Here is a 13323-nt window from a genome sequence, read left to right on the forward strand (position 1 = left end):
TCTCTCACTGTCTCTCTCTCTCTCTCTCACTGTCTCTCTCTCTCTCTCTCACTGTCTCTCTCTCTCTCTCTCTCTCACTGTCTCTCTCTCTCTCACTGTCTCTCTCTCTCTCTCTCTCACTGTCTCTCTCTCTCTCTCTCACTGTCTCTCTCTCTCTCACTGTCTCTCTCTCTCTCACTGTCTCTCTCTCTCTCTCTCACTGTCTCTCTCTCTCTCTCTCACTGTCTCTCTCTCTCTCTCTCTCTCTCTCTCTCTCTCTCTCTCTCTTTTGCTCACTGACACCAAACAGTCCTGTCTACAGGATTTATTAACCATGCAAGTTTTCTTGAAATATGCTATGACAGGAGCCTCCATAACAATTAAGATATTTGCCTGAGGTTGATATAACACCTTGTAATAGTTAAATTGTAATTAAACAGTTTTGGATACCATGGTTATGTCCTTGTGTAAAACACTGCAGTTACCTGTTACAGTTCAACATAGCAATCACAGTCTGTTATTACAATTTATTGTGTATGTTGCAAAATACACAGTAAACCATAACATTCTAAATCCTTTACGTACTTGATGGATTATTATGCGAGTATGTACAGAAATACAGTTTAAGTGTGGGCAGTAATTTGTAATTATGTAAAATGTGCCAAAATATAATACTGTAACCTGTTTATCAATTCATCTCAATTATAAATTCAGTTACTGCTGAACCACTAACTACCTCTGTTGAAATATTAAAAAACGATGTTTAGTTTGAATCAACTATGTTATATATGCCTAGTATTAAGTAGTCTGTTAAGCATTAGGTTAGGTTTAGTCTGCCCGAACTGCCCTGGCATGATAGTGGCTTTCTTTGTACTTAGCAAATCAAAATTGTTATTACACATTGTAAACTGCAAAGAAATAAAATCCTTAATCCTTAACTTTGTTCACATAACTGTAAATTCAAGCCAGAGGAGGACACTGTATGCCACTTATAAGATTAGAACCTCCCTGTGAATATGAAAAATCAGATTTTATCATGCCAGGATTTATTATTCACTGATTGCAGATGAATGAGATAAAGATAAGATATGATTTGTTGGGTTTTTTAACCCTTGAAGGTTAGCCACCCTGGATAACCCAAGAAAGTCACTGTATCATTGAGGACTGTCTGTCTTATTTCTGTTGTGGTTCTTCAATCATGTTTCCCAGGATGCCACCCACACCAGGTGACTAACACCCAGGTGTACCTACTTACTGCTAGGTGAACAGGGACAGCAAGTGGCTGAATCACGGGCACTTAAGCATCATTCTTGTGGAAATGTTTTGTCAACCAGTGGCTTTATCAATTCATTGCAGAGAAAATGGTAAAAGATGTGAAGAGGGAGTTTGAGTAATCAGTTCCTCTGCCAAGAAGTGATGTGTTTAGTTCATCATCTTCAATAGTTCAATAGGTCAAAACCTTGCCAATAATATCCCAAGCTCAGATACCCCACCAAATGACTACCTCACTGGCAACTACCCGAACACACTGTTCCTAGCTCCGACTAACCCATATGAAGTCTCCCTTATTATCAACGCACTGAAAAACAAGGCAGGAGATTTAAATACCTTACCACCCTTTATATACAAAAAAGCGTCACAATCATTGCAACACTCTTTAACAAATCCATTGAATCCTCCACCTTCCCTACAGTTCTCAAAATAGCAAGGGTCACCCCGATCCATAAAGGAGGAGACCAAACAGAGTTGAATAACTATAGGCCAGTATCCAATTTACACCCTCTCTCAAAAATCTTCGAAAAATTAATTCATAAACGAATCTACTCCTACCTCATCTCCCATAACATTCTCAACCCCTGCCAATTTGGATTCAGGCCTAATAAAAATACTAATGATGCTATTATACACATGCTTGAACATATATACACTGCAATAGAGAAAAAAGAAGTCCCACTGGGGATCTTCATTGACTTACGTAAAGCTTTTGATACAGTTGACCATGACTTGCTCCACGTAAAATTGTCACACTATAGTATTAGAGGGCACTCCCTCAACTACCTCAAGTCTTACCTCAGCAACAGAAACCAATATGTGTACGCAAATGGGGCAAGCTCTTCCGCACAACCAATTACAGTTGGTGTCCCACAGGGAAGTGTCCTTGGCCCTCTTCAAACAAATGTTAAACCTAACTTTGTTATTTTTTTTTTTTAAATACACTACCTGAATGAACAGCAATGCATGCAACCACATGACCTGTCTTTGTAATACTCATTTGTATTTTATAGTTATCTGTTTACAATAATGTCTTATCACTGATTTCATCATTGCTTAGTTAATCTTAAGTTAATTTTAAGCCAGCCTGTAATGCTATGCATATAAGTGGCTTTGGCATGCTGCTCTTACCTGTATTTTTTTGTACCTCTGTATGTATGCTAAAATTTATAAATAAATAAATAAATAAATAAAAGTACAGCATATGAGCAAGGAACAGGGGCTCGTTTACTGGAAACAACGAGCTGAAACAGTTGAGACATTGCAAGTGGGCAGAGTCCACTAGAGGAAGCAGGTCATAGCAATACGTTAGGCAAGTATGTATTGGAGTTGACAGCAGCTTATATCCAGCACTTATCTAAAAGAAAAATATAGATCACCAGTCATTCTTTTAAAAAAAAATATGCTAATATGTACCTCTAAAAACAGTACAAAAGCAGATCACTTTTAATCCATTGTAACTCAATTAAATTCAGGCAGTTTATTAGAATGATCACTCGGTCAGGTTCCAGATGACACGCTACCTCCTTTCCCTCCCCTGCTAATCAAAAGTTTAAATTTGCTCAACAGACAGAACATCTACACATACTACTGTGCATTCTTTGTATACATACTCACTATAAACATTAACCCAATTTTAACAGCTGCAGCTGAATGCATAGAAACAATACAAAAACACAAATTTGGTACTTTATTTTTTTTTTGATATGTATCTCACAGGTTTAACATGACCTGAGTAAAAGGTCCATGCAAGTAAAAGCCCCAAAATATGGATATCTTTACCAGAAGATGCAAGAAGTTTCCTGTTGGGTAACTGCTTCAAAAATAGTTAAAAATTTGAATCTTTTGTAAATTCACATAGGTTTAATATAAATGTTTAATGACAAAAATAATAAAATGCTGGAGACATATCATGAGGCAATGAAGGATAATTTAACTATTATTAATTTAAAGACTGACATAAAAAAGAGAAAAACATGCAAGACATTTAAAATATACGGATGGAGGTGGCTGTTCATATACTATATTATACATAATTATACACCAAGATTTATGTAAATTTAAGGAAATCAGAAAGTAAACAAAAGATTCAGAAGAATTAAAAATTACAATACAATTACAATATCTGGAGTTTACCTGGAGAGGGTTTTGGGGGTCAACGCTCCCGTGGCTCTGTCTGAGACCAGGCCTCATGGTGGATCAGGGTCTGATCAACCAGGCTGTTACTGCTGGCTGCATGCAAGCTGATGTAAGAACCACAGCCCGGTTGGTCAGGCACTGACTTTAGGTGCCTGTCCAGTGCCTTCTTAAAGACAGCCAGGGGTCTATTGGTAATCCCCCTTATGTATGCTGGGAGGCAGTTGAACAGTCTTGGGCCCTGAACAGTTATTGTGTTGTCTCTCAATGTACTTGTGGCGCCCCTGCTTTTCATCGGGGGAATGTTGCATCTCCTGCTGAGTCTTGCTTTCATATGGAATGATTTTCGTGTGCAGGTTTGGTACCAATCTCTCGCCTGCATTTCAGGGGATACAGATCAAGGACCTTCAACCGTTCCCAGTAATTTAGGTGCCTTATCATACTTTTGTGTGCTGTGAAAGTTCTTTGTACACTCTTCAGGTCTGCAATGTCACCAGCCTTCAAGGGGGCAGTTAGTGTACAGCAGTATTCCAGCTTAGAGAGCACAAGCGATTTGAAGAGAATCATCATGGGCTTGGCGTCCCTAGTTTTGAAGGTTCTCATCCATCCTATCATTTTTCAAGCGGATGAGGCAGATACATTGTTGTGGTCTTTGAAGGCGAGATCCTCTGACATTATCACTCCCAGGTCCTTCACATTACTTTTCCTCTCTATTGTATGGTTAGAATTTGTCGTATACCCTGACACATTTTTAATTTCTTCAAGCTTTCCATATCTGAGTAGTTGAAATATCTCTTCGTTGAACTTCATATTGTTTTGAGTGGCCCATTTGAAGATTTGGTTGATGTCCGCTTGGAGTCTTGCAGTGTCTTTTATGGAGGTCACTGCCATGGTGATCCGGGTGTCATCCGCAAAGGAAGACACGGAGCTGTGGCTTACATCTCTGTGTCAGAATTGAGGATGAGGAATAGAATGGGAGCAAGTACTGTGCCTTGTGGAGCAGAGCTTTTTACCGTAGCCACCTCAGACTTTACTCTGTTGACTGCTACTCTTTGTGTTCTGTTTGTGAGGAAATTATAGATCCATCTACCAACTTTTCCCGTTATTCCTTTATCCCGCATTTTGTATGCTATTACACCATGGTCACACTTGTCAAAAGCTTTCGCAAAGTCTGTGTATACTACATCTGTATTTTGTTTATCCTCTACCGCATCCAGGGCCTTGTCATAGTGGTCCAGAAGCTGGGACAGGCAGGAGCGACCTGCTCTAAACCCGTGTTGCCCTGGGTTGTGTAACTGATGGGTATCTAGGTGGTTGGCGATCTTGCTTCTTAGAACCCTCTCAAAGATTTTTATGATATGGGATGTTAGTGCTGTCGGTCTGTAGTTCTTTGCAATTGCTTTACTGCCACCTTTGTGGAGTGGGGCTATGTCTGTTGTTTTTAGTGTGTGTAGGATGACCCCTTGTGTCCATGCTCCCTTTCTATAAAATGCTGAAGGCACACAATAGGGACTTCTTGCAGTTCTTGATGAACACGGAGTTCCACGAGTTTGGGCCTGGGGCAGAATGCATGGGCATGTCATTAATTGCCTCTTCAAAATCTTGTGGAGTTATAATAATATCTGAGAGTTTTGGGATGGCCAAATTTTGGGTTTCGTTCATAAAGAATTCATTTGGATTGTTGACTCTTAGAGTGTGCAGTGGATTGCTGAACACTGAGTCATATTGGGACTTTAGTATCTCACTCATTTCTTGGCTATCATCTGTGTATGTCCCATCCTGCCTAAGCAGGGGCCCAATACTGGATGTTGTTTTTCCCTTAGATTTGGCATAAGAGAAGAAGTATTTTTTTTTTTTTTCAGTTTCCTTTATGGCTTTTAGTTCTTCCTGTGATTCTTGTCTCTTATAAGATTCCTTCAGCTTAAGTTCGATATTTGCAATTTCATTGACTATTGCTTCCCTCTGTATTTCAGATATATTGACCCCACTCAGCAGCTCTGTGACTCTTCGCCTTCGTCTGTATAGGGAATGTCTCTCTCTTTCTAGTTTACATCTTCTCTTTCTTTTTCTTAATGGAATGTGTCTTGAGCAGATCTCAAGAACCACAGAATTCATTTTTTCAAGGCAGATGTTTGGGTCCGTGTTGTTTAGGATATCTTCCCAGCTTGTTTCATTTAGGACATGGTTTACTTGATCCCATTGTATGTTTTTGTTATTGAAATTGAATTTCGTGAAGAGACCTTAATGACTGCTCACATTTTGCTGGTCCGGAGCCCTGTGCATACATATCTGTACCTCTTATGTTGTGATCTGAGTGAATTGTCTTTGATACAGTTATATTACGTATCAGACCATCATTGTTAGTGAAGATGAGGTCCAGCGTATTTTCTAGTCTTGTAGGCTCTACTATTTACTGGTTTAAGGTGAATTTGTTGCAAAGATTTAATAGTTCGTGTGTGTGTGAATTTTCATCTGAGCTGCCTCATGGGTTGATCTCTGCTAAAGCATTATTTGCTATACTCGTCCATTTTAGGTGTCTCAGGTTGAAATCTCCTAGTAGTAAGATGTTAGGAGCAGGAGTTGGGAGATTTTCCAGACAGTGGTCAATTTTCTCAAGCTGCTCCTGGAATTGCTGGGAAGTTGCATCTGGAGGCTTGTATACTACCACAATGACAAAGTTTTGGTTTTCAATCTTTACCGCCAAAACTTCAACTACATCGTTTGAGGTGTTTAGTAGTTCTGTGCAAATGAGCGACTCTAAAATACAGGCCAACCCCCCCCCTCCCCCCCTTCCTTGTTGCCTGTTTAGTCTGTCGCATCGGACTAGGTTATAACCCGGGATCCATATTTCGTGGTCATAATGATCCTTTATGTGGGTCTCTGTGAATGCTGCAAACATTGCATTTGACTCCGTGAGCAGTCCCTTGATGTAAGGAATTTTGTTGTTTTTTGACAGCTTTAGACCCTGTATGTTTGCAAAGACAAATGTCATATTGGTGGAATTTAGGGGGGGTTTTATTTGCTGGCTCTAATATCTGTTGTTCTGGGGTAGAGGCCAATGTCCATGCCCCTGCTCCAGAAGTGTTTTCAGGTGGTGTAGGATGATTATCATTTCTTGCCAGTCTTTTTTTCCTTCTGGCCCTAAAAACCTTCTGTCCCTGGAGAGGTTGTGGCTCCTCTCTCTTGTTTCCCATAGTCTGGCTGGTCTGTGTCTTCTAGTCCCCTTTAGATGATGTGTCTGGCAGTAAGCATTGTAGCATTTTCTTTCGTGGATTGATGAGTGACACATTTCTGGGTGAAATGAGTTGCAAGAAGGGAAGTTGCAGTCTCCTGTTGTCATGTGGGTGCGGCATTTTTTGGGATGGTCAAAGGTGCATGTCCCACCTGTTTTACCAGATATACCGTGCCTGCAGATACCCAAGGCATAGTAGTATTTACATAGATTGTACTTCTGTTTGCTAGGATTTATTGTAGCTGTGTTCATTGCTGGTGCATTTATTTTTCCTGTTTCCTCAATATCTTTTACCCCTGTATGGACATCAGTGCTTCCACCAGGTTTTGCTGGTAGTATGTCGACACTATTTCCTGAGGCCTTATCCCATTTTGTTCCAACTCCAGTAGTATCTCTATTTTGAACCTCTGTGGACTGAATAAGGTTGTCTTCAGTGTCCTCCAGGACAACACTAGTACCCTCAGCACTGTCCTCCAGGACAGCACTAGCACCCTCTGGAGCACTTTCCTCTAGGACAACACTAGCACCCTCAGCACTGTCCTCCAGGACAGTACTAGCCCCCTCAGGAGCACTGTCCAAGACAGCCCCGTCCCTACCACCCATCTTTTTTTTTTTCCAGCTGTCATGCCATGCTGACATGTCTTTCAAGAAGGATGTTTTATTGTTGTTCTTGTCTTTTAATATAGATGTCATTTCCTCATACAGGTGTATCTCGCTTGGGCATACCCAAAAACATCTCTCTGAGTTTATGTCAAGTGTGGTCACTAGTTTAATGTCCCTGCATATACTATGGGACCACTGACCACACAGATGGCAAGCAATCCAGGCCTGTCTTCATCCCTTAACCTTTCTGCAGACTACACAAATCTTCATGGTAGCGGTCATCTTACAATACTGGACAACTCTCCTAGCTAGCTAGTCTATAATTCCCCGATGTATTTAATTTTTTGTAACTTCTTCTGATTTGGCTTTATTTCCAATGAAACCGTTTGAATCCGCCAGAATCTGGCATTATTTCCACAAAAAGTGTTTTAATCCACCCAAATCCAGCGAAATCTGTTTGAATCCTCCCGAATCTAGCAAAACTGGAAAATCCAGTTAGTGATCACTATATCTTTTTTCTAATAAGCACCTTAACAGTAGATCTGTCTATCTGTATTGTAACTATTTGTTGTAGTTACTATTTGGGTGTTTGATAGGGCACGTAGAGCCCTGTCAGTTAGTGAAATCAGAGGATACATTGTTATCAACGAATCCGTTTGAATCCGGTCGTTGGATGAGTCTGGGCAGATCTGGATTAGACTCACTGGGTGATATTGGACTAGCTCATAAAAGGACTACTGAAAAAAATTAAACAGTATTCAGTTTGATACAGAAAGTATAACTTGTGTGTTTGGGCACTGATGGCTTCAATATGGAGATTACTGGAGGAATAATGATTTTTGTTGTGTATATAGCGACCACTGCTAACTACAGGTTTACCACACACTGTATACATCACTCCATCACAATAAGTTCTGATAACTGTACACTGTTTATCACATTTCTATAAAACTGTACACTTTTCGTATTTCCTCGAGATTTTGCACCTCTTCTTCGAAAGCTTTTGCAAAGTGTGTATACTAGTACATCTGTATTTTGTTTACCCTCTACAGCATGCAGGACCTTGTCATAGTGGTCCAGTAGCTGGGACAGGCAGGAACAACCTGGTCTAAACCCTTGTTGCCCTGGGTTGTGTAATTGATGAGTATCTAGGTGGTTGGCAGTCTTGATTCTTAAAACCCTCTCAAAGATTTTTATGATATGGGATGTTAGTGCTATTGATCTGTAATTCTTTGCAATTGCTTTACTGCCACCTTTATGGAGTGGGGCTATGTCTGTTGTTTTTAGTGTGTGGGATGACCCCTGTGTACAAAATTTTTACAAATTTAGATGAATTTTACTAAATACATTTTGGAAACTCCCTGCATATACACCCCTCAAGGGAGGTTCCTTGATGCTGGTGAGGGGCTCTTGATCTAGGGAATTGGATCTGTGCTCCAGTTCCCTGAATTAAGCCTGAATACATTCCATCCCCCCCCCCACAGGCGCTGTATAATCCCTATGGGTTTAGCGCTCCCCCATGATTATAATAATAATCTCCTACGTATGTACAGAGCATTTTGGGCATACTAAAACTGCAACTTAAAAATTACGGTTCAGTATTTGACATTGTATCGCTATATAGTCTAGCTGAAGTTAGGTTATATCCTAAGACCTAAATTAATATAATTTGTTGATTAATACAGAGCTTTGCACCATATACCATATTAAAACAGCAATGCTGTTATAAGCATATTAATACGTACAGCACTATATTGACCGTTTTGGGTAATTATTAGGGGTAGAGATACTGTATAGTGGTGACAGTAAGTGCATGAGAATGATTTCTGATTGAAATCCAGATAAGCAGGTTACATTTTCCACTATTGCTGAAGCCTATGAATATTGTGGGCTGTGTGAGGGAATGAATGTAAATACGTATGTATATGCAGTGGAACCTCAGTGTTTGAGTTTAACTGGTTTCTAGGTGATGTTTGAACCGCGAAAAGTTCAATGTCTGAAACAGTATTTCCAGGCTTTAATTATCAGCTTTACACACTGGAAGATGTAGAACTGATTCTTCCAAAAGTCTCTTGAGTTAGGTTAGTGTCAAAGGTCACTTCAAAGCAGTTTTTAGACAGGGCTTTTATGTAAAGACTTTTACAACTGGATTTTAAACAAGCCAACATATTCAGACTCCAGAAAAACATTCAAAGACTGGGTCAATTTTTCTGAACAAAATTGTTTAAACTTTGTTTCATTTGAGGTCTGGTAAGTTCAAACTCTGAGGTTCCACTGTAGTTTATAAATTTTAGTAATACCTGTACTTATTTTTATATACTGTAGTAGTCTAGTATTATGATTTTGTACAGTGCTTAGTTACTAAAGTTAGTTTTTAGATAGGGTACCAAATCTAAAATTAATGCTTTGTTGATTGTCTGCTGGTCAGCTCATTTGGAGGCTTTGCAACGTGAAGAATATGAGCAGGAGCGTCTAGCTCTCAAAGCCATGGCCTGTAAGCACTCCTGTCCCAGGTAGAAGCACGGCTTTTATGCACAGAATATACCCCCTTCCCCTTACTCTTCTCAATATCCAAAATGCATTGCTCCTAATGTGTGATTTGATTTACATTTTATCTCTTATTCACTTCCTGGTACATATAATTGCATATATCAATCAATAACATCTGTATTAAACTCTTTAACAGGTAGTTGACAAGTCATGAGCAGACTTCACAGAACTTTCTGGTTATTTCTGTTAACAAATTTTTCATTCAATGAGAGAGATGGTAAACTGACTTATTAATTGGTTGAGATGTGCATTATTGATTGCTTTATTTTGTTTGGTTTGTTCAAATAGGCATTTTTGGGGGAGGGGAGGGGTAACCCATATAAAGTATCACCAGAACTGATATCGCATCTCAGCCAGTCAGCGATTGGTAGACTTTATCTCCTTAACTGCAAGTGTTACCCTCAAATATTTCACACATTGTTGCATGTCTTACTTGTTGAGGAATATGTGTATAATTTGCCTGATGTGTTTATTTTTGTGTTAATTTTTGTGATTGGGATGTTTTGTTTTATATTTACTTTCTGTTATATATAAATCCTGGATATGCAGATAGTATAAAAAAAAGTTGTATACTCCATTGCGCTAGTAAAGGCTCTTTTTAGATTGGAATTTTGTTGCGTGGTATACAGTAATACAAGCTCCTTGTAACAGGTGAAAAATTTACAATACTACCTAGAAAATGTGAATTGAAAAACAAGTTAGTAAAGTTTGCTGTTTTTGGTACAGATTTTGACTGAAAAATATTGAACAGAATATCTGTTTTTTTATGCACCTGGAGAAGAGAGGAGTATAGAGAGAGATTTTGGGAGATGTTACCTGATTGTTAAGGGAATTTTGAATCAAGTGAGTAGAGGCCATGGTAGGTAATTTTGGGGTACCAGAGGTAAATGATAATGAGGAACCTTTGATTGAACTTTAATAAGAGGTAATATGTTCAGTGGAACCCTGGATTTTGGCCGTAATCTGTTCCAGAAGGTCGACCTAAATCCAAAAAGGGAAAAAAAACGAAGTAATATTTCCCACACGAATTAATGTAAATACAATTAATCTGTTCCAGATGCCCAAAAATATTAACAAACAGAACATTTTTTAAAGATTAACTATACTAGTTTTACATACACAAAACAATGAGAACTAAATAAAATGACTAATGAAATAGATAAATGAACATTTAACATCACATTTACCTTTATTGAAGATTCTTCTTGGTGTATGGAAGACAGAGGAGGAGAGAGGGAGGACTGATTGTTAAATAACAAAAAAAAGGCACAATACTGTGACTGGAACAATACACAAATAACCCGCACATAGAAGAGAGGAGCTTACGACGACGTTGCCTGGTGGCCTGGTGGCTAAAGCTCCCGCTTCACACACGGAGGGCCCGGGTTCGATTCCCGGCGGGTGGAAACATTTTGACATGTTTCCTTACACCTGTTGTCCTGTTCACCTAGCAGCAAATAGGTACCTGGGTGTTAGTCGACTGGTGTGGGTCGCATCCTGGGGGACAAGATTGAGAACCCCAATGGAAATATGTTAGACAGTCCTCGATGACGCACTGACTTTCTTGGGTTATCCTGGGTGGCTAACCCTCCGGGGTTAAAAGTCTGAACGAAATCTTATCTTGTCTTGACCAGCTTGAGAGTCACTGCACCCCTGTTGCACAAAAAACTGTCCAGAGAGGTCTGTTTTTTTACCAGATGCTGGCACTAGGAATTTTCTTTAGGCCCATGGTGGTTTATTTCGCAGTCGCACTCAATAAACAACCACAAAAAACAATATAGTATTATAACGAAATGTTTGGATGAATGCGCGGAGTGTTTCTCACTCACCGAGAGAGACAGCCAGACTGACTTACACACACGGTGTGGCAGGCGGACGCGTCCAATACAGCCAATTTCCGAGTTGCTGGCCGAAATCAAGGATAGAATTTCAGCCGAAAAAGCAGCTGAAATTCGATTTGGCTGATATCTGCACCAGCCAATATCTAGGGGTCTACTGTATTTTAACCCTTTGAGGGTCGACAGGCCCTCTCCGAAACTCGTTCTCAGGGTCGGCCAAATTTCAAAAAAAAAAAAAAATTATTTTTTCTTATGAAAAAATAGAGTTTTTTTTTTTCTAAACATTATAGGATAAACAAAAAAAATTTACCATCAATACTTATGGAGATATGGATGCATGAAGTTTGCAGAAAATGAGCCGCGTATGGCAACAGCGGCGACTGCCGCTCACCCGGTAAACTTTAGTTTACTTGTATTTGAAGGTTTGTTGTTTTTTTCACTATTTTATTTTTTCACATAACTTATGTGGCCTATGAGACCAAAGTAAGGTGCAATGTACATATATACACTCGTTGTATACAACACAATAAGCACACAAACATAATTATCAATATATTGTTTACAAAACTTGTTTACAAAAACAAACAATACAAAACATTGTTTATTATTATTGTTCTATAATATATTTACCAATATACAGTCACTGAACATATTCCTATTAGTTCTGCAGCTTGTGGAACTCTGAAACATGGTGTCATACACAATGGTGTTTTATCTTTCTCCCTCATTCTATCTCTTTCAATCTGTCTCTCTCTTTCTATCTGTCTTTTTATCTCTGTCTCACAGGTACACATAAATACAAGTATACATAGTATAAATTACCTAGGATAACCCAAGAAATCCAGACAAAGTGCTATACTCTGCTTGAAGATGTGAGTAAAAGTGATGACACAGTCTTGTGGCTCTCTGAGACAGAGAGCTAGACGGATAGACAGGGAGCTTGACAGACAGGCAAATAGACAGACAGAAATGTTAGTATACCAGCAAAAACAAAGGGAGGGAGATGTTTATCTCATCTTTTGGCATCAGCTCTACCCTCATTTACCCTCATCAAACGTCAGCACTTATCAGATGTTATCTCCCCTTATCTTGTTACTGTCATGGGTGAACATTTATTATTACATATTATTATTATTATTATTACCTATTATTTTTTTTTTTTTTTTTTTTTTTTTTTTTTATAAAACCGGCCGATTCCCACCAAGGCAGGGTGGCCCGAAAAAGAAAAACTTTCACCATCATTCACTCCATCACTGTCTTGCCAGAAGGGTGCTTTACACTACAGTTTTTAAACTGCAACATTAACACCCCTCCTTCAGAGTGCAGGCACTGTACTTCCCATCTCCAGGACTCAAGTCCGGCCTGCCGGTTTCCCTGAATCCCTTCATAAATGTTACTTTGCTCACACTCCAACAGCACGTCAAGTATTAAAAACCATTTGTCTCCATTCACTCCTATCAAACACGCTCACGCATGCCTGCTGGAAGTCCAAGCCCCTCGCACACAAAACCTCCTTTACCCCCTCCCTCCAACCCTTCCTAGGCCGACCCCTACCCCGCCTTCCTTCCACTACAGACTGATACACTCTTGAAGTCATTCTGTTTCGCTCCATTCTCTCTACATGTCCGAACCACCTCAACAACCCTTCCTCAGCCCTCTGGACAACAGTTTTGGTAATCCCGCACCTCCTCCTAACTTCCAAACTACGAATTC

The 13323-nt window shown here is 39.5% G+C and overlaps 1 protein-coding gene across 1 annotated transcript in view; it reads left to right on the plus strand.

Annotated features, from left to right (window-relative positions):
• The window catches only part of LOC128688494 (protein P200), a 224990-nt gene that overhangs the window by 6640 nt on the left and 205027 nt on the right, over positions 1–13323 (plus strand). Inside the window, exon 2 of the mRNA XM_070084463.1 lies at positions 9651–9716. Coding sequence (XP_069940564.1) covers positions 9651–9716 — 66 coding nt within the window. The remainder of the gene's footprint in view (positions 1–9650; positions 9717–13323) is intronic.

This window comes from Cherax quadricarinatus, chromosome 13, assembly GCF_038502225.1.
Source record: "Cherax quadricarinatus isolate ZL_2023a chromosome 13, ASM3850222v1, whole genome shotgun sequence".
NCBI classification, from domain to species: domain Eukaryota; kingdom Metazoa; phylum Arthropoda; class Malacostraca; order Decapoda; family Parastacidae; genus Cherax; species Cherax quadricarinatus.